Source organism: Seriola lalandi, unplaced genomic scaffold, assembly GCF_002814215.2.
Source record: "Seriola lalandi dorsalis isolate HSWRI2012SDOR001 ecotype SW California unplaced genomic scaffold, Sedor1 jcf7180002054927, whole genome shotgun sequence".
NCBI classification, from domain to species: Eukaryota; Metazoa; Chordata; class Actinopteri; order Carangiformes; family Carangidae; genus Seriola; species Seriola lalandi.
The window spans coordinates 1,664,094-1,687,309 of record NW_019525479.1 but is presented as its reverse complement, the minus strand read 5'-3'; the positions used below and the strand labels follow the sequence as shown (position 1 = coordinate 1,687,309).

The window sequence follows — 23,216 nt, the reverse complement described above, 5'->3', positions numbered from 1 at the left end:
CCCACTTTCTGTAAATCTGTTTCACCTGTTTGACCCGTTACATCTTCAACCCATTCTCACTCTTGCCATCTCTTCCCTTCCCTCCCCCCCCCCCCCCCCCCCCACTTCCATCCTGACCTCCTGACCCCGCTGTCCTCCCCCACTCCTCCTCCTCCTCTCAGGCCAGTAATGGCCCTAGTAGTGGCTACGCCTACTCCCTCCCCTCCACCCCTGTGGTCGGTCACAGAGAGCTGCGACTTACGCAGGGAGAGGGGGGAGGCAGTGTCAACTCTCGTGCGCTGAAGGGCATCCCCAGACGACCCTCCCTCTTCAAGGTCAGTTGTTGCAAACCGTTGGTGTCTCACACCTTTTAGCTTCTTGTCATCTCTCACCATCATTTCCCTCCACTCAGCTCCCGCTCTGACTCTCTCCGCTCAAACCCTCTGCTCCTGTAAACGCGTGTGTTGGATTTGTTTCAGAACCGGGACACGGATAAGAAAGCTGGCGATCCTAAAGGAGACCTGAGCAGCGTGCGGGGCGTTCCCATCAAACAGGTTTGGTTAACATTACAAACAGTACAAAAACACCCAAACAAAACTGAATTTTCAATGAAGTGGGTATTTACATGCTTCAGTTTGCTTGCAGCACAATAATACGTGCCAATTCCCTCTTCAGTGAGGAGGTGGGAACAGAAATGCACTTGTCTATTTACAGTATTTCATCTTACATAAGCAGCACAAAAAAAATATCTCTTATTTCATCCCTTTCAACCTTTCTCAAGGGTGTTCTATTAATATTGTGCAAGTGCTTTGAGCTGTTTCCCTTTGCTGCAACACTTTGAAGAGATCATGTCTGTTGTGTCGACTCTATATTTAGGCTGATTCAAATGTGTCGCTCTTTGAGAGTTCACTGACCTCGGTTGTCTTTTTTTGACAGAGCATCCTGTGGAAGAGAAGTGGTAGCTCTCTGAATAAGGAGTGGAAGAAGAAATACGTCACCCTGTCCAACAATGGCACGCTGTCTTACCACTCCAGCTCCAGCGTAAGAGAACACCACAGCACGGATCAATACGGCAGTAAAACACAGTGAAACATCAGCAACAGAGAGAACATCTGCAGCTTTTTAGATTTAACTACACTCTCAGCATCAGTGGTTTCAATACAGGCCCCATATGTCTTGACCAACCCTAAAATTGCTTTGAAAATTTTGCTTAATATTGATTTTTATCCCCCAGAAAACATTCAAAAAGATTTACCATTTGCACAGACATTGAGTTTCCTGCACCATTGAATAGAAACTGTTGTCCACCTTAAAGAAAAACAAAAAAAAACAATTCAAAAAGTGAGTCTGACTTTAATCCAACAGAAAACCTGTATATTTTAAAGCGGTAGGTAGAGCAACCCCTCCAGCAAAGAGCAGCTTTGTGCAAGAGCTGGTATCATCCATGCCCAGGAGGATCAAATCCAATCGATCATCAAAAATAAAAAAGCCTAATTTTAGTAGAGAATCATAAGGCCAGTGAACGGACTCAGTAACACGTCAGGATCTATCTAGAGTTTGCTAGCATGAGCTAACACCCCCCACTGTAAGCTACCGGCCATATCAGATGAAGTCAGGCGTATTGATCGGTACTGGTATGGATTCAACTTTTAATTTGTAAGATGTGTCGTCATCTTTCAAAAGTCAGAGTCTTGCATGACCTAAACGCTGCTTCATAAAACCTCCCACCTCACACAAAGATCATCGATATCCTTGCTGAAAATTTACTAACTGTTTTGTGGGTTTCAGGACTACGCACAGAATATCCATGGAAAAGAAATAGACCTGCTTCGTGTGACAGTTAAAGTTCCTGGGAAACGTCCTCCGAGAGCCGTCGCTCCTGTGGGCCCCTCACCTGCGCCCCACGGCTCTGTAGCTGGAGTTAACGGGCTGAGTAAGGACCCGACAGCCGCTGATAGCACCAGCACAGGTACTTCTACATGTGTGCACGTAAACACAGCATGCATACCTGTCACCGAGGGGTCTGAGGGCAGGGAAAGAGATTATAAGCAAGATACGGCTGGTGTTACTCTAAATGTTTCTTACTGTCAACAAATCCCATGAAGACACAAAAACAACACTTCACCAGCCTCATCTTTAAAAGCATCTCATGTTTTTTTAAATGCTCAGTAACATCCTTAAACAGCTGGGCATGGTGGTTTTTAGCAAATGTAACTCAAACTTGAGTAAACACTACAAACTATTTTAGCTGCGGATTAATCCACATTTAGTGCTTTGGTGAGTACACCCGCACAGTGTATGTGGCTTTGACAGAGTTCAGTGTTCAGAGTAATAAAGGAACATGTCACTTAGTTCAACAGTGTGGCTCATTGATGTGTTTTTAATAGAGCTCTGTGATGCAGAGCTACAGACTACAGAGGGAATATCTGCTCGTAAGGATCAGTTCATTGTTGGCTTTTTCTTCCTTGTGGTGACAGCAAGAATAATATGGAATATAACCAAGCTCATCTGTTTAAAATTTCTCATTTTTTCCTTAAATGATGTGAGCTATCATGCAGCCATTCAGCAAAACAAGACAAACTCACATTACCCAGGAGCCCTCTGTCCCCTCCTCTACAGAAAATCTACAAAGTACAGTAAAATAATAAAGGTTCGGAAAGGAGGAGGATGATAACACTTAAAGAAAAATTGTCTTTCACCTCGATGGGTCAAGAACATAGCGTTTCACAGACGCTGTTTTATCGTCACAATGAACCAACCGCGGTAGAAGAGGCTGAAACATAATGTCCAGAAGACAGTGGAGCCGGTGTTTTAGTCTCAGGGTTTGAGGAGATATCCAGTATTTAGCAATAAGCGCCTCGACCAGCAAGCCATAGCTTTATCTAGGTCATGTGACAAAGCCTAACTTGAGGCCCCTGACGACATTGATCCAAATTGTATCCTAATCTAATTTTCCTTCAGTCTGGAATTAAAACTTTAGAGTATGATGAAAAGTTACTGTACATGAAAGATATGTTTCTCCTGGGTACTGAAAGAGTTGAATTAACTAGTGGGTGGTCTATGAGATCATCCTCTTGCACATAATTTAAGTATGATAAAAAAAAAAAACTTTTACATCCTCTCTTCTCCCTCAGTTCCTCAGTTGTGTCCAGCCACCCTGTCAGTGGTTGACGATCGGTCTGGTGGTTTGTCCTCTCAAGGCGGAGAGAGAGGACTTCAGCGCTGCCCCTCCTCGCTGTCCACCAAAGCACAAAGTGTTGGTACGTACCGCAGGAAGTAAAACCCTTTCAGGTCAAAAACACTTTGCCTATACGTCGACTATAGCTATGACTGCAAAACAATTCTGTCATATATACGATTGATTATTTCTGCAACAAAATGTCAGATGCTCTTGAAGGGGCCGCCAGTCATTTTGCTGGAAAAGACCCCGGCCAGTCGTCCCCCATGAGCGACAGGAAGAAGAACAGGAGGAAGAAGAGCATGAATCAGAAAGGAGATGCAGCTGTTGGTCAAGCTGAAGGTAACGTTCAAGTTTCACTTCCTACCAGGAACTGTTCTTTGCATTAAATTCAACTGCTATTCATAGTAGTGTGATTTTTGTGTTGACTGTATAAATACTTACATACACATAGAAAATGAATAAATATGCATAAATAAAACTTACATTTTGAAGAAGAAGAGCATTTGATGAATCAATCACCACCTGTTATTAGAAACAACTGGAACCTACCAAAAAAAAGAGATGCTTTCATAATCACATTATTTACATAATCCTACGCACCGTTTTTTCTTTTTCTGAAGACTTTATCTTCTACCTCTTTCTCTTCCGTAAGAATATGGTTCAGTGAAGGTGTTTCTCTTTCTTAACATCCCCTTCTTAACAATTGCACTTGTCTCTCTCTGTTTCTCTTCTTCCTCTTCCTGTGCTTATCTCTCGCTCTGCAGCCAAACGCAAAATGTGGAAATTAAAGAGCTTTGGTAGCTTGAGAAACATTAATAAGACAGGTAACAAGAGAGGGTGATGGAGCTGAATCAGCTTGTGCTCAGCTTTACATACAATATCTTTTCTGTGTGTGTTTATACTCCTCAGTGTGCCTGACATGCGTTACCTTCATCCCAAGCCTCAGTTCTTCACTTGACTTGTTTTGTTTGTAATAACAACATTTTTCTGTTTTCATCTTCCATCAGTTTTGTGTCATGAGTTGTTTGCATTTGTTTTTATTACTTACTTCACTGACCGTGGATTCATAATGTCCATTATAATAATCCACTGTAAATTAGGAACACTTGTTCACATGCAAATCTCACTTCAGTTTGTTCCATCCTTTTACTTGCAGAGGAGGAGAATGCAGACTTTATCATTGTGTCGTTTACTGGGCAGACGTGGCACTTTGACGCTCAGAGCCAGGAGGAAAGGGACTCGTGGGTGTCGGCTATAGAGAGCCAGATCCTGGCGAGTCTGCAGTCCTGTGAGAGCGGCAGAAACAAGGTAGAGAGAGAGAGAGAAAAAAAAGGCCAGAAAACACAATAGATTTGGTTATTTCTGTTTTTTTGTGTTTAGAGAAAAAAGCGTGCGCCTGCAAAACAGCAAACAGACGACAAAAAGTATAAACCGCACATTGTTCTCTGCTCCCACAGTTTCTTTAAACATCTGCCTGGAGAAACTTTGCACAGCAACAGAAGCCTAAATAAAAAAGAGGGGATTCTGCTTTAAGTAAAGAGTTAGCATGCTTGTTAGCTTAGTGAGCTTTAGTTTTCTATCTTCTTCAGTAACTTGATTGTATGAAATACTGTAAAACCCTCAGACCAAATGCCAGGTAGGGAGTTAAACAGTCCACTACAGAGAAAACAGAAAGAAGCTCAGAGTTCTGTTGTAAATGACAGGTTCCTGACAGGCTAGTTAGCAGTTAGCTTCCCAGCTAGCCCTGCAAGTTATGGCTACACCAAAGACACTTGGATGATTTTGCTGTGCCATTTTCTAGTGTTAAACTCTTTATAAATAATGAATAATAAGTAAGGATGTTTTTAATTCTGGACTTTAACTTTGATTAATTAAGTCCTGAGTATTTAATGTTAGAAAGAAATACTTGAGATCTGATAACAACTTTCTAATTGTATAAGATATCTGTACAGCTTGTTTGCCTCTCTTTTGTAATCTTTTTTTTTTTTTTATCATAATCAATACACATGATACAGTGTGACATATTAATCGATACATGTGATATGGTGTCATTATTTTATGTGTCTTAATCTAACCATTCACACAGAGGCCAAGGTGGATTTTAAGTACCGTTTATGAAATAGGAGTAACAGTGTAGGTATAAATAAATGATTCAAATGTGTGTTTGTGTTTGTGTGTGATTGTGCAGGCGCGTAGGAGCAGTCAGAGTGAGGCTGTAGCGCTTCAGGCCATCCGTAACGCCAAGGGCAACGGTCTGTGTGTGGACTGCGAAGCACCGAGTGAGTTCTTAAATGTTCCCATCTTCCTCTCCGGATGCAGATTTACTCTGCAGGATAATTCTGCTTTTATGCACCATCCACAGCCTGCGGTGCTGCTACAGTTTACACACGTTTTGTTTCCACTTGATAATCTTTCTAAATTCATTGTAGACATACTTCTGGTACTAACCAGTCTCTGTTCTCTTGCCCCCTGCAGATCCCACCTGGGCCAGTCTCAATCTGGGTGCACTGATCTGTATTGAGTGCTCGGGGATCCATCGAAACCTGGGGACTCACCTGTCTCGCGTCCGCTCGCTGGACCTGGATGACTGGCCCGGAGAGCTCACACAAGTACTGGCCGCCATCGGAAACCACATGGCCAACAGCATCTGGGAGAGCTGCACGCAGGGCAGAACCAAACCCACGCCTAACGCAACACGGTGGGCACAACCTCATCAACACATTTACTTGATGGAGACCAAACTGTTAGATGGATGAATGCGTTTTCAAACAGCATCTGGTTTCAGCTCATGACACTTGAAACTTGCTATTAGAATAAACATTTTAGCATTTATAAACAGTATATTAAAAACTCTAACAACACTATAATGTTGGTGAGCAGAAATAAATACATTTTTAAGTGTATTAATGTATTTGTCAATTACAACTTTAACTTTTAACAGCTAATGAATTATTGATACTTGTGTAATATAGCTTGATAGCTGCAATCATATTTAATATTATATGATTACACACATTAATAAATCCTAAGAGTGGATTACAAAACATCTATTAACACTTTATTCAAATATACAAATCAGTCACAGGCAGGTTTTAAAAATTTAAATAGATACAATATATAAATGCCAAATATTAAAATATATTTCAATATACATAATATAAACAGTTACATTATATTGGTAGTCTTTCAGTATCGTTTATACAGCAGTTATAGTTTCTCAAAATGATTTATAATTGTTGACAAATACATTAACACACATATGGTGATGGTTCTTTAAAGACCTGGTTAAAGACATGTTTTTCTACTTAGATATTTGATTTTAAATCCATAAACATGACACGACAGCTACACTGAAATTTACACATTTTGAATGTGAAACATCTGGCAGCAAGAACTGTCTCCTTAGAAAGGTGTCTCGCTGCACACTTTGGAAACTAACACCTTGATATGTTCATGTATATGTATGTTTTTATGCATAACCAGGTCTCCTGTGTGTGTGTGTGTGTGTGTGTGTGTGTGTGTGTGTGTCTGTTTTACCAGTGAGGAAAGAGAGTCCTGGATTCGTGCCAAGTATGAACAGCGGGCGTTTGTGGCACCTCTTCGGCCGGCCTCTGGTACTCAGCTGCCAGAGGACACTATGCCGGTGTGGCTGCTGTCTGCAGTCACCGAGAGAGATCTGCCCAAGCTGTTGCTTCTTCTGGCCCACAGCACCAAGGAACTGATCAATGCTCAACTGGCCGGGTCGACTTTGCCACCTCGCACGGCCCTGCACGCTGCTTGTCAGCTGGGAGATGTAGTCATGACCCAGCTGCTCGTCTGGGTGGGTTTCTCCTCCGTTTACTCTCAGCTGCTCACATATGTCAGGAAAAAAAGACTATATATATTATACATTGACGGTTTTACTATGGCCAGCTTTTAAAATACGACCCCTCCTTGGGACACTTTGATGACACCTAGATGACGCTGAGAAAATCTCCTGTGGAGGAACTCAGCAGCTAAACCCAAGTTTCGACCGGTGGAACTAGAGACTACATTTAATTTATGTAGGATAGTTTGAGGTGTAAAGAAGTCCCGACCGAGTCCCTATTGTTCATATTCTGATAGTTTACAATGTCGCTTAATTATCTAACAAAGATTTGTGGCCGTTGTCATTTTTTAACCCACCCACATTTTTATGCACAAGGCTGAAAAATGATAGACCTAAAATAAAAAGATAAAAACCCTGATCTGCTTTGAAAGGTAAATTTTAACACCAAAAAAAAAATCACGAATGAACATAAGAGATACTGAACCAAAGTTAAAGAGGCTCAAACATGGTAGAAAGTTGTTGTTTTTTTGCCTCAACTTGTAGTTTTGGCATGAAAAGGGAATATAAGGTCTGTAGTACGACCTTTGGTGTGGAAACCGTTTAAGTCTGAACCAATTCAGCTGTTGTTGTCATATGGGGATCCTAAAATACTCTGCACAGACACTAACAGTTTTTAAAAAATGCATCATTTGTCAAGAGTCCAGTACGGACCAAAACACAGATAAAGTTAGCACCAAGACCAAAGTGTCCCACAGCCCTAATCTACACGGCTCTTCAGATTTGGTGAAATGCAAACATGAATGCACAAAGGGAACTTTTATTTTCTACTTAAGTTCATGTGGTTCCATAGTTCCTGCAACTTTTTGCTCAAACAGGAATGTGGCAGTTTCATTTTCCCCGAGACTCAGACTTTAGCAATATACACCATGTGAGCACAATATAAACTGTAATATAAACAGTCTTAAAATGAGGTTCTGACACAGGGCCCTTCTACTCTACAAGACAAAATAAGTTAATAATGCAGGACTTCCCTTTGCTCCTCAGAGGTGCAAATTTCCCAATATATTTGCAGTTAATCAGATTCCAGAAACCAGCTGACACAGAGTGAACCTAAGACTTTTATGACCGAGGTTAGTACTTTAGTCTTGCAGACAGAGTCCGTATCTACTTTGTGCCGTGGATGCTGCCATACTCAACATGTAGTTTGATTTAATCAGAAATGCATTCGATTCTGACGGTTCTCACAGCACACACCGTTCTACCTGTAATCAATATTTAATCTGAACAAATATCATGTTCTCTCTCCCCCTGCAGTACGGAATCGACGTGAAAGCGAAAGATAACCTCGGCCAGACAGCCATGATGATGGCAAGAAAAAACGGGAGCAAAGGCTGCATTGATATTTTGCATCAACACGGCTGTCCGAACGAGATGTCCCCTACCACTGCCACACCTATCCTCTCCCGCCGCTCCAGCACCGCCAGCCTGGGCCGAACCAGCTCCAGGAAACGGGTGTCGTAGCGTGGACTGAAGATGCTAGCACACTAGGGGCTGGTGATGGTTAAGTAACCTTTAGGATACAGGCGGAGCTGACTTTGGAGACGGGTGTATTATAAGAAAAATGACAGGACTATATCATTAAAAAATGCTTCTGAAGACCGAACAACATATCAAACAACTTAAAAGCAATATTCATTCAATTTGTTGATGACAGATATATTGCTGAAATACTGTGTTGTTGTTGACCTCATTTCAAAATGACTCAAGTAGAACTTTGTAGCTGTCCTCTTTAACTTTAGAGCAGGCACTCGGTGTCCTCTGTTTCACTTCCTCCAGAAGAAGTGCAATAATTCAGCTATGATCGTGAAAGACAACAAGTCTTAGAGGAAACTCTGTCAGACGACTTTGTGGTCACTTATGAGAGAGTTATTAGATCAAGCAGGTGGTGCTTTTATTCAAATTTGTTGTGACTGGACCAAAACAGCTATTTTATTTTTTCCCTTTGGCTTTACAAATGAAACATAAACCTACAATATGTCATGTTGTTAGTTATGTGTGCCTGTTGCAGCAGTATAAAGGTCAGTTTATATATAAACAAATCAGCTGAGATAATTCTGCTTAGACTAGAAAAATGAATGGTTTGGAATATGAAATATGTCAGTGTTACTCTCACAGGTCAAAGATATGGCGTTTTAATATCCTGTAAATGTACCTATACTACAAACTTAATGTTAAACTCTGTAACGAAGACACAACTGAAAAATCAAGACTCAATTTTTGTAAATGATTTCTTACTGGTAGTTTTGAAAATATGTCAAGTTTGTTTTTTCATTGTCTTTTATAATTTCTTATTCTCCAACATGTCACATAAAAGCATAAACCAGTAAACAAATGCTTTTACATCTGTAAACATGTGGCTGTTTGTTAAAGGTTTTGTTTGGGATAGCAAGAAGACTGCATAAAAACAAAGACATTATTCATACATCATATTACTGTTACTGTGTAGGTCGCTCCCATGAGTTTACAGTGAAGTATGAAGCGGTTACAGGTGTCATTGTCACTTCTGACACTTTGTGGGTCATGTGAATCCCTCATGATCAAAAAGGAATGGTTAAATAAAATAAACTTTTTTTTATTAGCATTATTATGATAGTTTGTCGTGTTTTTATTTTGGCTTCGTGTCTTGACACACCTGCTGCATAATATTGTTTTTATAGCATGTTCTTATGCCATTTTAAAGTCACAGCAATGTCAGTGTGTTGTTCGGTTGGTCCACGATTGTGGCCCAAGCTGAAATATCTCAACAACGATCAGCTGGAAAGCCATGAAATTTGGCCCCTATATCCACGTCTCCCAGAAGAGGAATCCTGCAGACTTTCCCTGTAGCACCGACAGTAGGTCAACGTTTTTAGCCAAAAGACAGAGGTGCACCTTCAGGAGAGGAAAACCAGGCAAATGTTTGGGGCTCCCCAGGGGGAAAAGGACCTCTGATGGGCCCTCATAATGACACATTTTGCAATGATGATTATAAACCTCTTTTATAGTTTATAAAAACACTATTTAGTGCACTGCTGCCGCCCCAAACCCCCACTGCCTGCATGTGAGGCATTTCGGGGACATCTGTAAATTATAGCATCTGCCATCAGTTTGCTTAATAGTATTTTTCTTCGATGGGCTTCGATTCTTTGCCTGAGTCTAAACTCCAAACCACTTTAGATCTGATGTAGATCAGGTCTAGCTACAAAAACATATCTACACATGGTACACTTGGACCAGATTAACAGACTGGATAGAAAGTACAAAATCTACTTTCAGATTTCTGAAACATCTCTTCTATTTGTCAGAATTTTCTCCATCTGGATGATATTATATCAGGCCTGGAAAATAAAAAAATCTATTTATCTTAAACTCTTAATAAACATATATATATATAATATAACATGATATCATATATTATATACTACATAGGCAGTTTATTTCACCTCTTTAGATTTGGCTAGGTGTCGTTCTGCATCATGAAGACTTTAGTAACTAAAAGTATATTTTGATACCAATACTTTTGCACTTAAGTAGTATTTTAAGTAGTGACAGTATTTTGTAACAGAGTATATCCACACTGTGGTACTGCTACTAATACTGCAGTAAAATATCTTAGTACGTCCTCCACCTGTGCTACGTTTGTAGTCTGACCTTTTTCCTGCTGTAATGACTGGGCCGACCTGTAGGGGGCGTGCTCACTACTCGCTTTGTTGACACACGTCACGAAAACGCGACGGAGGAACACAAGGGGCTGTAAAACCATGTAAAACCTATAAACCGTGGCCGAGCACCGAAGCCCGCCGGAAAACACGAGACTATAACGACGGATATTCACCGTCTGCAAACGTCTGTCAATGGGTGAGTAACAGTAACGATAAGAAACGGGACGGTCACATTAACAGGAGGGTGAATCTGCAGGGAAGAGATGTGTGTGTGATTTAGCTGAGAGAGTTTCCACAGTGTATCTGGTTCAAACTGGCTCCGTTTTATTAGATCATAAATCACTGAAGCAGCTCACAAAGTGTTTCAGGTCTTGAATGCATTTTAAAAACAAACGAACAATGGTCTTACAATGACAGCTGTGCGTGTCTGGAAGCAGAGGTCTGTAGTAAAGAATCTCTATATTTCATTTGACTATTAATTATTTCAATAATCAGTCTACAAATCAGCCATAATGACATATGCATGGCATGTTATTAAAGCCTGGTAATGGTGTCTGAACAGCAGCCTAAAACTGTAATGCATTTTGCAGCAGAGCTGCAGTGATTAGAAGATTAATCAATTAGTTGATCGACTGTAATCATATCACAACTATTTTATTAATCAATTATATTTAAAGTAATTCAAAGTTTATGCAAAATGGCCCAAAATGAGGCTGTTTCCTGCCTCTTACTATGAACATTTGCTGCTTTTTTTCCTGTTGAATATCATATTAACTGAATGTTGGTTGGACATTTGAAGACGTCACTTGGTCACTCAGTATTTTCTGACATTTCGTAGACTAAACAATTGAGATTAATCAGTAATGAAAACAATAGTTATTACAGCCTTAGTGACTGTAAATGAAGCTCAGATTAGATAGACTGTACCTTCAAGGCTGAAGAAAGACAGAGACTCTTGCCTGATGTCTCACACGATGTCTCACACGATGTCTCACACATGCTCCTCTTCTGCTCTAACGACCGTCTCGTCTGTTCCTGCAGTTGGACCTTAGCGCACCAGGAGCAGCAGCAGGGATGAGGATCCGGCTGCAGGGTCCTGGCCACGCTGCCAGCCTTCTTACTGAGCTCAACCGCTGCCGCCAATCACGTCAGTACTGTGATGTGTTACTGCAGGTCGGAAACCGCACATTCGCAGCACACCGTGCGGTGCTGGCTTGTGCCGGGACGTACTTCCGGAACCTGTTAGCCCGGGCTCCGGCCTCGTCCACCACCGCCTTCTCTCTGGAGTTTATCTCCCCGGCCAACTTTGAGAAGGTGCTGACGTTCGTCTACACGGGGGAGATCCTGACTGATCTCATAGACGTTGGGGTGCTGTACGAGCTGGCTGAGAGGCTGGGCATCAGTGAACTGGTGAGGGCCTGTCACGCCATCTTCCCTGACCTGCTTGTGTCTGCAAACTGTAAAGCCAGCAGTCCTGCAGACCTCGCTCTGGACTCGACCATGGTTGCTGCTGCTCCCACGGTGGCTGTCGCCGGTGCGGCATCTGTGTCCGCGTCTTCTGTGTGTTCATCTGCCGCTTCCTGCTCGTCTCTGTCTTCATCTGCTGCCCCGACTCCTGCTGCTGCTACCTCACCTCTCTTCCAAGCCAGGACAGCCAGGGCTGGGCTTGAAGCTCACACCGGGGCTCTCACTCTGGTCCTGAAGGCAGAAGACGTCCAGTCTAATATTGGCTATGGACAGATGGCAGCAGATCATCAACTACCAGATGGGCATCTTTTAACCAGCAGCAGCCACTCCAGTCAGAGTGACGGCGTGCTGCCTCTGGCTCCTGTGCTCCAGCTGAAGACTGAGCAGGGGCTGGAAGAGGAGGAGGCAGGAGGCAGCTGTGAGGAAGCCAACAGAGATGGGCAAATGGTTTCTGAGAGCACAGGTGTCTCCCTGCCTCAGAGCAGCGATCTCGCACCATCCGACTCCTGCTCCTTCCCTGACTCTTCGGCACATCTCGGAGCCGAGGCCTGCGCTCCGACGTCCTCCTCGGGAGAGCCTCTCGGCAGCCTGCAGGTCGGACCGGCGGAGGGTGACGTGGTGGACCTACAGCGGGACGGCAGGCTGATGTTTAGAGAGGTGGAGGAGGGAGAGAATGAGGAGGAGCGAGAGGCTCTGCAAGGTAACGGAGCAATGGAGGGAACAGAGGAGGAGCAGTGGAGACACCTGGCAGGTGAGATCATCGAGCTGAGCGACGACGAGAACTTCATGGAGGAGGGAGATGAAGAGGATGATGAAGACGACCTTGTGTGTGTGGAAAACGGAGAGGGAGGGAACTCAAGCAGCCAGGTAGTGTTTGTGTCAGTTGTAGTAAAATGTTCTGTTTGAATTCTGCCTGATGAAGGTCTGAGAACTGAAACACTGTGTTGATAAACTTTAAATGATTCACAATGTGCTGGATTGTTTAGTTAGTGTGAGTGTTATTCAAATCTTTATTATTCTTCACACACACGTTTATGAATTAGTACTCAGGGAGAGATAACAGTTCAGACTGGACAGTACAACAATAAATACAGCAGTAGACATATTGAATTTAGCCGTTTTCACTGGTCTTACAATTGAAATCCTCTATTTACTTTCCCTCACTTGTTAATTACTCGCACATACTTTGAGCTACAGGAACCGTTGAACCATCATAGCAATTCTCCCATAGACTGCAATACAAATTCAGAAGCTGATAGCAACCAGTCTCAGCAGGTGGTAGGAACGCAGTATCTGGGCAGAAATGAACAAAGCTGATTCTTATTAGCTAATTAGACATTAACTCTCACCCTTATTATTCAAGTATGAGAGCATGTATAAGACAAATCCCCCCACGATTGCGCTGTCGTTCTAGGCAGTCCACTCCAGTTGCAACCATACAGTGTATATAAAACGTTTGCGAGAGAGACTCTGAAATAATGAAGCTCAATGAAACACACCACATGCTAATTACATAAGGAACTATGACTGGTGTCAATGAGGAGTTGTGTTTGGTGTGTGGGTTAAATGACTGTCTATTGTTCTGTAGACATGAGTACATCTCCCGTTCATACAATTAACAAAAGTTTGATCAATCACTTTTTTAAAATCTACTAGCGATGCCTGTATATGTCTTTGTGTGCATGGGATGTGACTGAAAGACGAGAGCGAGCGAGAGAATCAGCAACAGACTTTATTCAAACTGTTCACAACACTTCTGGTTTTTAAGTGATTTTTCAGCTTATACATATCTTAAATTAAAGTTTCTACTATTTAGGATGCAGTTTTATGCTTTTTAAAGGCATTTTATTCCTACAGCGGTAAATAATGTGTCTGTCAAGTGTTTGCATTTTCTAGTTTCCTACTGAAGTTGAGTTTTCCTTACTCTAAAACTAATGCTGTCCACTCCTCCAGGTGTCAAGAGACATGCTGGCATGTAAAGCCTGTGCAGTGCCTCTCCCAGCAGACCCTGCTGCCGTCCGCAGACACGCAGAGACCCACCTGACGGAGCTGGGGCTCTGCAGGGTGTGCGGGGCCTCATTCCCGGACCGCGCTGCTGGTGTCACCCACTCCCTCTCCCACATTGGGGTGCAGCTCTTCACCTGTGACATGTGTCACCTGCAGTTCTGCAGCCAAAGCAAATTGCTGCGTCACCACCGCCAGACGTCCTCCAGTTACACCATACCACATGGGGCGCTTACCAACAGCAGCCAAGGCCTGAGCTCCGAGCTGCAGTGTGCTGCGTGCACCAAGACCCTCAGCAAGGACTTCCAGGTGGGTGGATGTTTAATATGGATTTTGAAGTAAGTCAGACGCAGTTAAAAACATAATGTCAGGTCAGTTTGATACATTTATTAATTAACAAATTTCATAATGTGTTATCTGGCACTATTAAGCCCGTTATTTACAAATATCATATACATCACATTGTTGTCCACCGTTTCATAAATGTTACTCTTCAAATGTTTTTAGATTGAATTTGATTTTTTAGACTTGTTTTATAAGAAAAACACAAGCAACATTACACACAGCAAGTCTTTATGCATCTCTACATAATTTGCATTTCATAATCAATGATTGGTTAAAAAAACAAAAACATGGAAGAGAACCCTCATTTTTGCCAATTTTCATGAGTTGAAATAAAAGATGTGAGACTTTTTCTATAAACACAAAAGATACAGACGCACATACATACCGTGATGACTGCTCTAGATCTGTGTGTACTACAGCATGTTCCACTTCCTGTCAATATCCAGCACATCCTTTGCACAGCACAATCAACAACCTGATCAACTCTGTACAACAGTGATGCGTTGCACTGCATGAGGCCAATGGTGGTCACACCAAATAGTGACTCGCCTCCTTCCTTCGAAGTGCAGTGCCTAATAAATAAAACTGCCAGCCTGACCAGCCCGCCGCACACCTGGCAGTAATCATGCTGTGTAATCAGCATCTCGATAAGAAACACCTGTCAGGTGGACGGACAATCTTGGGGGAAGTGCTCACTAACAGATTTACACACATTTGTGAAAAAAATTTGGGAGAAAGACGCCTCTTGTCTGGTTGCAGAAAGTCCTAGATCTTTAATTTCAACTCGTGAAAAATGGGAGCAAAAACAAAAGTGTTGCATTTATGTTTTTTTTTTCAGTATATGTGGCTTTTCTCATTTGAACACTAAGAACAAATAATGTGGGAAAGGAGCTGAGAACTGAAGACACAGTGTGATGTTTGTATAACCTGTTTACGCCAGAGAGCAGATTGAGCTGATTCCACATTAAAGCGCCTGACAATGTGTTTCTTACCTTCAGACCGTCAAAGACCACCTGCTGAGCCACGTGTGTCCTCAGAGTCTGAGCTGTGGACTGTGTCACCTCCCCCAGCTCTCCCTGTGCTCCCTGCTGTGGCACGCCCTCGCCCACCTCTCTCTGCCCGTCTTCACCTGCCCGCACTGCGCCCGCTGCTTCGTAGAGCGCCCCCTCCTGGACAGACATATGGCTGTACACGCTGAGGAGGCGACGGCCAAGGAGAGGGAGCGGTCAGCGCTGAGGGCGTACAGAGTCGGGGCAGATGGGGTCGGAGGTTTGGCAGGAGTGGAGGAGCTGCATTGTTTCCTTTGCCCACAGACCTTCCGCTCCTCATCCGCATTTCAGTACCACCTCAGCCTGCACACCAACGAGTCCCTGGGGGGCGGAGGAGGTGTCGGGGGCCAGGGCTGGTTAGGCAAACGTAAAGCTGACCAGTCTCTGGAGTGCCCTCCATCTTCCTGCTCCTCCTCCTCTCCACGGGAGGTCAGCGGTCTCGTTAAAATGAGCAACCTGGGTTTGGGCCTGGGAATGGGCTTCGGCATACCAGATAAGTTTTTTCAGGGGCCAGCGCACAGCTTGTCCTCTGGGGTCATGACCAACGGGAGCTCAGGGCAGGACGGGGGAGCCGGAGCAGCAGGGGTCCGTGGGAAATGGTACCGGTGTCGCTACTGCGGCAAACGCTTCGCCCACTCTGGGGAGTTCACCTATCATCTGCGCATCCACACCGGGGAGAAACCCTACCAGTGCAAAGTGTGTCTGCGTTTCTTCAGAGGCCGCTCCACCATGATCTGCCACCTTAAGACGCACGCCGGCGCCCTCATGTACCGCTGCACCGTCTGCGGCCTTTACTTCTCCACGCTGAAGCTGGTGTCGTCGCACATGGAGCTCCACAAGGACCACCTGCCGCCGGACTTCAACATCGAGCAGACCTTCATGTACAATGATCACTCGAAAGAGCCGCTGCCCACTGTGGACACCTGATCGACCCTGTGTCGGCCCGGTGCAGCTCTCCTCCTCCCTTTACCCCCAGTCTGACACCAGCTGTGTGTCTGGTTGTTATGGACCATATACTGCATATAATAGACTAGGGCTGCAACTAACGATTACTTTCATTATCGATAAATTGTCTAGTCAATAACTTGGGAAAGAAATAAAATAAAAATGTTACAATGTCACAACTGCCCAGAACTCGAGGTGCCAACTTTAAATGACCAGTTTTGTGAAATAAAAAACCCCAAAATGTTCAGTTTATTATCATATCAGACAAAGAAAAGCAGCAAACTCCAACATTTGAGAAGCTGAAACCAGATATTTGAATTTTTTTCTTCATAAATTACTTCAACAACCGTATTGAATATCAGAATCCTCATAAATCAATTTTCTTGTGATTGACTAATCGATTAATTGTTTCAGCTCTATGATAGACTTAGACTTTTAGAATGTAGTGGAGATATTATGTGTCAGATGCCGTTCACTGAGTCGACCTGTCTGGAGGTTTCGTCTCTTTGAGCTCTGATAAAAAAAGAAGCCACTTGGTGGCAGTGTATCCTGTTGTGTGTCAGTGAAAGAAGGGAAGCCTGTGGACTGTTGACCGTGACGCAGTACTACTGCTTATATCCAAACATGTCTGTATCTTTATATCTTAAGTATCAGGATAGGTTTTTAATGTCAGTGATTGATAATTACACTGTTATTAAAGTAGCACCTCATTGTAGCATAGAAATTATTTTCCTATATTTGCAGTCGCTATTTTCACACGGTACGATTTTTTAATGTCCTTTTAAAGTTTCATTTTTTCAACATAACTTGCCATATGAAGGAGTGTTTCATTTGTGTGTTTGTCATTGAGCGCTTTCAGAAAATGTCACATGCTGTATTCACTTGCTGAGAGTGTGTGAAGCATATTGTGCTGTAGGAAACATGATATTGTGTCCATATACGAGTGCCCACCACATATTTGTGTCTTATTTTTGATCACAGTGCAACTATTTATTATTTTTTAAATATTGGTTTTTGAAAAGAATCAAATAAATGCCTCTAGGAAAACTGTTATCAACCTTTAATGATTTTTCAAAAATCTGTTTTGGACGACCTTTTTTACAATGTCCTGAACCAAAAAAAATTCATCCATCATCAGAATTCCAGTGATGAACTTGCAGAAATCTGCCTGGTGTTGTGAACCTCCTGCTTCCAGGGGCTCGTGACCTTTGCCCTTTTTAAAGCCTCGTCTCTTCCTGCCATTGTGCCATCCGTGGACTGACAGTCCCCCTTTTCCTTTTTTTCTGCCTTCTTTATCATTCAAGCGTTGATTGTGACACATTCCAGATGGAAGTAGATGAAGATCAACAGTATGTGCAAGAAGGGGAGATAGCCAAGTGCAAGAACAGCAAACTCAGTAAAACAAACACGTTAAGCTACCAAACATGCTTTTTCCATCGCTCTACTCCATCACGATAACAAAAGTACAAAACTCAACTCAGGTTTTGCAGCTCAGATGGATACAGACAGTGTTTGATCGTGTTTTAACAGAATTTGTTAGACTACAGCAGCTAAGAAACCGATAAATGTGAGCTATAATTTATCTGTGTGTGCTATGGGCTATTCAGTTACATTTTCACATGTTTATATGGGTATGAGGATGGCTCTTATCTGGCACTGGACAGACAGCAGCATTTGTTTACACACATTCCTGGTGTGGCACTGGTCTTCCCGTGTACCATTAAATTTTAGTGGCTGCTGCTGTGAGTTCCTGTGGGATTTGAGCAGCTTTGAGGGTAAAAAAAAACAAAAAAAAAAGAACATCAAACATTTCCTGCCTTCCTCTGTGTAAAACTGTGATCAGATACATGATGAAAGTAAAAACAGGAAGTGGATTATGAGAGGAAGGTGTTGGTGAGCCCATCTGTTGCACAACAAACAGCACAATGAGTCTATGACCAGAGTGAATAGATACAATCCATGCCTCTGGTTTTCTGAGGCACCAACACTGTGATTCGGTTCTGTCAAACGTCTCACTCCTGAAGCTTACACTCTTTTCTTATCTCAGCTTCTTTCTTATGATCCAACATCAGACTGGCTTGTGCTGGCGTTGCTAAACTTTCGCTGCTTTCCCGGGTCCCCGCCGCCACCGCCGCCGCCGTTCGGAGCGTTGGGCTGGTTTCCTGATCCCACCTGGTCCGCAGACCCTTCTCTGGGTAAGCAGGTCACCACCGTGTTGATCAGGTTGTTGCGGAAGCTCTTGCTGAGGAAGTTGTAGAGGATGGGGTTGGCAACACAGTGGAAAAGAGACAGGCCCTGCACCACGCTGAATGAGAAGTAGAGGACTTCTATTGTGTTGCAGCTGAAGATGTGAGGGTCGAGGTCGTCTATGATCATGAGGAACATAACCATGTGGTAGGGCAGCCAGCACATGATGAACACCAGGGAGTACACATGCACCAGCCACACGTCCCGCCGGCCCTGCACATCTGGAGCTGTTCTAACTGCTCGAGCGATCAGCACGTTGCAGGTGACGATGACAGCGGCAGGGCCCAGGAACTGGAAGAGCAGGCAGAAGATAGCCACGCAGACGTACCACTCGGTGTAGTTGTACTCAGGCACCATGTAACAGCCGGGCTCGTCCCACTCCAGAAGATCCACGTGGACGTTCTCCATCAGAGCCAGGAAAAAGGAGAACAACCACAGGCCTCCGCAGAGCACCCAGCGCCGCCGGCCCGCCACAGGGAACAGGGACGGAGACGAGGGTCTGGTTAGGGACAGGTAGCGCTCCAGGGTCATGAAGGCCAGGAAGAAGGTGCTGCTGTAGAAGTTGATCACGTAGATGAGGTTGGTGACCTTGCAGAGGAAGCGGCCCCACAGCCAAACCCTGTCCATGGTCACCTCCATTATGAAGAACGGCAGGATCACGATCACCATCAGGTCCGACAGGCTCACGTTGATGACGCAGAAGAGAACCCCGTTGGCAGAGTGGCGCCGACGCCAGTTCACCCAGACGACCAGTGCGTTCTCCAGCAGGCCCACCATGAAGACGAACAGGTAGACCAAGAAGAGGGCGATGCGCCGGTAGTCCGCATCGAGCTGGATGGTGCACTCATAGACAAACCACGGTGTGCCATTTAAGAAGTCTATTGAGTGGTTCTGCTCGGGAGTGCTCATGGTCTGCAGTGAAAATAAGAGGAAAACTGTTTCATATCTGGACACGGTTTAGATTTACTTTGGGGTTAATCTGATTATGTTTTCAGACGTTGCATAACAGAAACACAGGAGGAGGAGGAGGGTGGCAGACATGCTGGGCTGAAATGTTACTCAAATGCCTTTGTGAGGTGGATACTAAAACCACAAAGAGGTTATTAAAAGGTAATTTCAGGACCTACAGCATGCAGTTCAGAAAATATAAATTTCACTTTCAATTTCACTTAGAGGTGTTGTGCTTTAGTTTAAAGAGTAATCCAGTGATCTAGCCTTTCATTGCTATAACACTGTCAGACTGTCTTTTCATTGTTTATTCTGCTGCGTCAATTTTCTATGCTTTTTTTACGCCATGCTTCCTTCCTTGGTGAAACCTGGTGCCTCGATACCAACAATGCGCCCACCCAATCAGCGCCGACTCAAGTAACATCACGAGGCTCAGACTTCACACAGCTCACTCTGAAGCCACAAAAGACTTCAACTTTTTCCATACACCAGTAGTAGTTCCCTAGTAACTGTCGACAGGCCCTCCTCCCTTTTCTATTCACATTAAAAGAAACGAGAACAGATTCTAACATCTCTCAAAATATATATAGAATTGGACTTAATCATACCTCGCGGTGATGATGAGTGTACTGGAGATGAAGAGGGGCAGGTCCCTCCTGAGGCCTGGTTGTCTTCTGGAGAGTCTTTTTTGTGCGAAGCCTGCAGAAACCAGATGACTCCTTCCAGCTCTAATGTTGAGGGCTATCTGAGTAATCAAGCAGCCCGGACTTTCTACCTTCCCATTTCTCATTAACGCACACACGCACACGCACACACACACACACACACACACACACACACACAGTTCTAACAGGACATCCTCAGTGGGTAATGGGGAGTGGTATAGAAGTCCAGGGACGCCCACACACAACTAAACGGAGTCAAAGTTAATTGCAGTTTGAAAACAATGTGTTCAAACATAAAGGTGTTTCTCAAAATTTAGATCCAATACTATTGGGAGAACCTTGAATAAACACATTAAGACTTATAATAGAAAATAATAATAATAATAACCGCTGTTTTAATACTTCTCCTCTATTTAACCTTTTCGTTACTATTTCACTTTACTTAAAAAAAATTTAAAAAGTAATTTACTAGGAAAACAGATGTGGGGGGGGGGATCTACGTTTAACACAGACCTTCACTACACTGGGATTTAAGCACTGTGGCCTAATATGGAAGAAAAGGAGAAATAAAAACAGTTTAAAGCTTAAAGGTGCTTTGAGCTAAACACTAACATGATTATGTTTATCAGGTATAACGTTTACCATGTTCACTATTACTGGACAAATTTAAATTTCGACCTGATGATGGCGCAAGATTAAAAAAAAAATAATGGCATCATCAAAGTGATTCCAGGTTTGGAGCATGAACGTGTTAAACTTCATTGCAATTCATCCAGTAATTGTTTCGACACATTCAACCTCTGAGCAACATGAATATCGTTAACAAATTTTGTGCCAATCTCTCCATAAGACGTTAAGCTATTTGACTGGAAACTTGGCCTGATGGTGGAGCTAAAGGAAGAGGCCAACAACATTATTAGGATTCATCCGACCACGAACCAGAACTTCATGGCAATCCATCCAATACTTGTTGATTTATTTCAGTCTGGACCAAAGTAGTGAACCAACTGATTGACATTGCCCTCCCTGCAGCCATGCTGCTAGCGTGGCTAAAGGTTTGTTACCTGAGACTGACAATCCGGTTTTTATCCAGTATTTTTCACGCTCGTCTTTCTGTTTTTGAAGGACATGAGTCATGTTTTCTTCATGCTCATCTCACTTGCTCTCTAAAATACAGGATTTAAAATATGCGGGCCTGGTCCACCTGTAGCGTGTGTACTGGGTCGATTTGGTTTCTGTTTAGAGGTCGTAAAAACCCAAATCAGATTTTTCCAGCATTAAAAAGTTCCCATGAATCTTACAGGTTAACTTAGCTTCAGTTTTATTTGTTGTTTGCATTAACTCATTATTAGTGAGTTTCCTCAGTGAACTACCTTACATGATCGTGTGTGTAAATTTGCATATGGCTGGTAGGAATGGTGCAGAAACGGTAAAAACAGGCTCCACATAGCAGAGAACAATGCCAGGAAGCACCCCTTGTTCCCTGTGCTGCGGAGCAGAGTGGAGGGGGGGGGAGGTGGGCAGCCTGGGGAACATCAACCTCACTGAGGAAGGGGGCTCTTTAACCTAGACGTACACACACACATCCTCATTATCACAATATTTCAACACCTTACAAATGAGCTGCAATTTGGCTTCACTTGAGCCGGTGCAGGTGGTGACAGAACAGATGTGGCTCCACTGATCTGGTTTATTTAACTGAGACACGAGATTAGGCAATGACATCATCGTCATAAAAGTTAATCAAAAAATTACACAAGGAACAAGAGGAACTCTGTTGTCTCTTCTGATGAAATGATGCCATTGAGCAACCCGGAGCAGCTGCTCCTGGGTAAGCTCACAAGTGTCCTTGTGTGATGGACTGTTGAGGTCAAGTCTAGAGGTCAGCCTCATACAGAGCGAAAGCAGGAACGTTTGTGTTGGCCGTGATTCACGCTGATTAATGGGATGTGCTCCCTGGCCTAGGTGTTCCTACTGCCCACCCAGCTCGTCAGCATTTTGTAGCTCAATAACCCCCTCAACTATTCCCTCAATCTCATTGCTCATCCTGTCTGAATCCTATTGTGTAAGTCCACTCAGTTTCTAGTGAAACAAGTAGGAACCAGTCAGCAACTTCTGCCTCCTCTGATCAAACAGGAAGGAACCAGTCAGCAGAAAAACATCTTCTGGAAAGTATGAGACAAAGAACAGTCCTTGACCCTCAACATGTTGTTATCCGAGACTAAAAAACAACTATAAAGAATCACCTATAGGTTACCAGATATTCCAACCTGCACAACACCACTTACCTACCAAAGTTATTCAAAGGTCCATTACTTTACACTTCTCCGGTGTCTTATGTCTCATGGTGGCACTAGAAGAAGGATCACCACAGTCATTAGGAAACATCATCTGGAGACCATGAATGTTTTTGCAAAATTTGGTGCCAATCCATCGTAGATGTTGAGAGATTTCACTGGATAAGCAGAAACTAATCTGAACTGACAGGGAAAAGTCACAAGGGATAATCCTCTAGGCTTGATGGGTATCTATTATTATTATATAATATCATGGTGATTCATATAAGAGTTGGTGGTGCAAGAAAAAAGGTTAGGAGTTCAGCTTCATCGTTGTGGGACCATGAATGTTTTTATAAAATTACACGACATGTTTCAGTCTGAGCCAAAGTGGTAAATGGACTGCACCCATGTATCGCTTTTCTAGTCGTTTTGAGCCTCTCAAAGTGCTTTACTATCAATCACACTTGTCATATTCACCCATTCACTGACACATTCACAGCCATCAGCTGCAATTTAGGGTCCAGTATCTTGCCCAAGAGGAGCAAGGGATCAAACCACCCTTCTTGTGATTAGTGGGCGACCCTCTCTACCTCCTGAG

The 23,216-nt window shown here is 43.4% G+C and overlaps 3 protein-coding genes across 7 annotated transcripts in view; 2 read left to right on the top strand and 1 right to left on the bottom strand.

Annotated features, from left to right (window-relative positions):
* Positions 1–9,612, top strand: part of agap2 (ArfGAP with GTPase domain, ankyrin repeat and PH domain 2) — a 28,183-nt gene extending 18,571 nt beyond the window's left edge. For 2 of the 5 annotated variants that reach the window (XM_023393010.2, XM_023393006.2), the window contains exons 8-19: positions 162–314; positions 459–533; positions 916–1,020; positions 1,768–1,948; positions 3,114–3,239; positions 3,365–3,499; positions 3,925–3,984; positions 4,317–4,468; positions 5,349–5,439; positions 5,636–5,858; positions 6,701–6,980; positions 8,283–9,612. In XM_023393010.2, the coding sequence (XP_023248778.1) occupies positions 162–314; positions 459–533; positions 916–1,020; positions 1,768–1,948; positions 3,114–3,239; positions 3,365–3,499; positions 3,925–3,984; positions 4,317–4,468; positions 5,349–5,439; positions 5,636–5,858; positions 6,701–6,980; positions 8,283–8,489 (1,788 nt within the window). In that variant the 3' untranslated portion in view covers positions 8,490–9,612. The remainder of the gene's footprint in view (positions 1–161; positions 315–458; positions 534–915; positions 1,021–1,767; positions 1,949–3,113; positions 3,240–3,364; positions 3,500–3,924; positions 3,985–4,316; positions 4,469–5,348; positions 5,440–5,635; positions 5,859–6,700; positions 6,981–8,282) is intronic. The other 3 variants (XM_023393011.2, XM_023393008.2, XM_023393009.2) reach the window with 2 other exon arrangements.
* Positions 9,613–10,739: 1,127 nt separating this feature from the next.
* On the top strand, positions 10,740–17,526 carry zbtb39 (zinc finger and BTB domain containing 39). Its single transcript, XM_023431703.2, has 4 exons — positions 10,740–10,865; positions 11,711–13,003; positions 14,090–14,449; positions 15,484–17,526. Exons 2-4 carry the CDS (start codon positions 11,744–11,746, stop codon positions 16,459–16,461), a joined length of 2,598 nt encoding a protein of 865 aa, XP_023287471.1. The 5' UTR covers positions 10,740–10,865; positions 11,711–11,743; the 3' UTR covers positions 16,462–17,526.
* ackr5 (atypical chemokine receptor 5) lies at positions 17,525–23,205 on the bottom strand. Its single transcript, XM_023431705.2, has 2 exons — positions 20,283–23,205; positions 17,525–19,638 (listed from the first exon to the last, which is right to left on the bottom strand). The coding sequence occupies exon 2, from the start codon at positions 19,633–19,635 to the stop codon at positions 18,535–18,537; it is 1,101 nt and encodes a 366-aa protein (XP_023287473.1). The 5' UTR covers positions 19,636–19,638; positions 20,283–23,205; the 3' UTR covers positions 17,525–18,534.
* Positions 23,206–23,216: the final 11 nt, after the last annotated feature.

Excerpts from the sequence above, each read along its gene's own strand:
- zbtb39 (XM_023431703.2), top strand. The coding sequence starts at position 11,744 with ATGAGGATCCGGCTGCAGGGTCCTGGCCACGCTGCCAGCCTTCTTACT. Across the intron at positions 13,004-14,089 it reads GAGGGAACTCAAGCAGCCAG|GTGTCAAGAGACATGCTGGC; the intron begins GTAGTGTTTGTG and ends CCACTCCTCCAG. Across the intron at positions 14,450-15,483 it reads CCCTCAGCAAGGACTTCCAG|ACCGTCAAAGACCACCTGCT; the intron begins GTGGGTGGATGT and ends TCTTACCTTCAG.
- ackr5 (XM_023431705.2), bottom strand. The coding sequence starts at position 19,635 with ATGAGCACTCCCGAGCAGAACCACTCAATAGACTTCTTAAATGGCACA.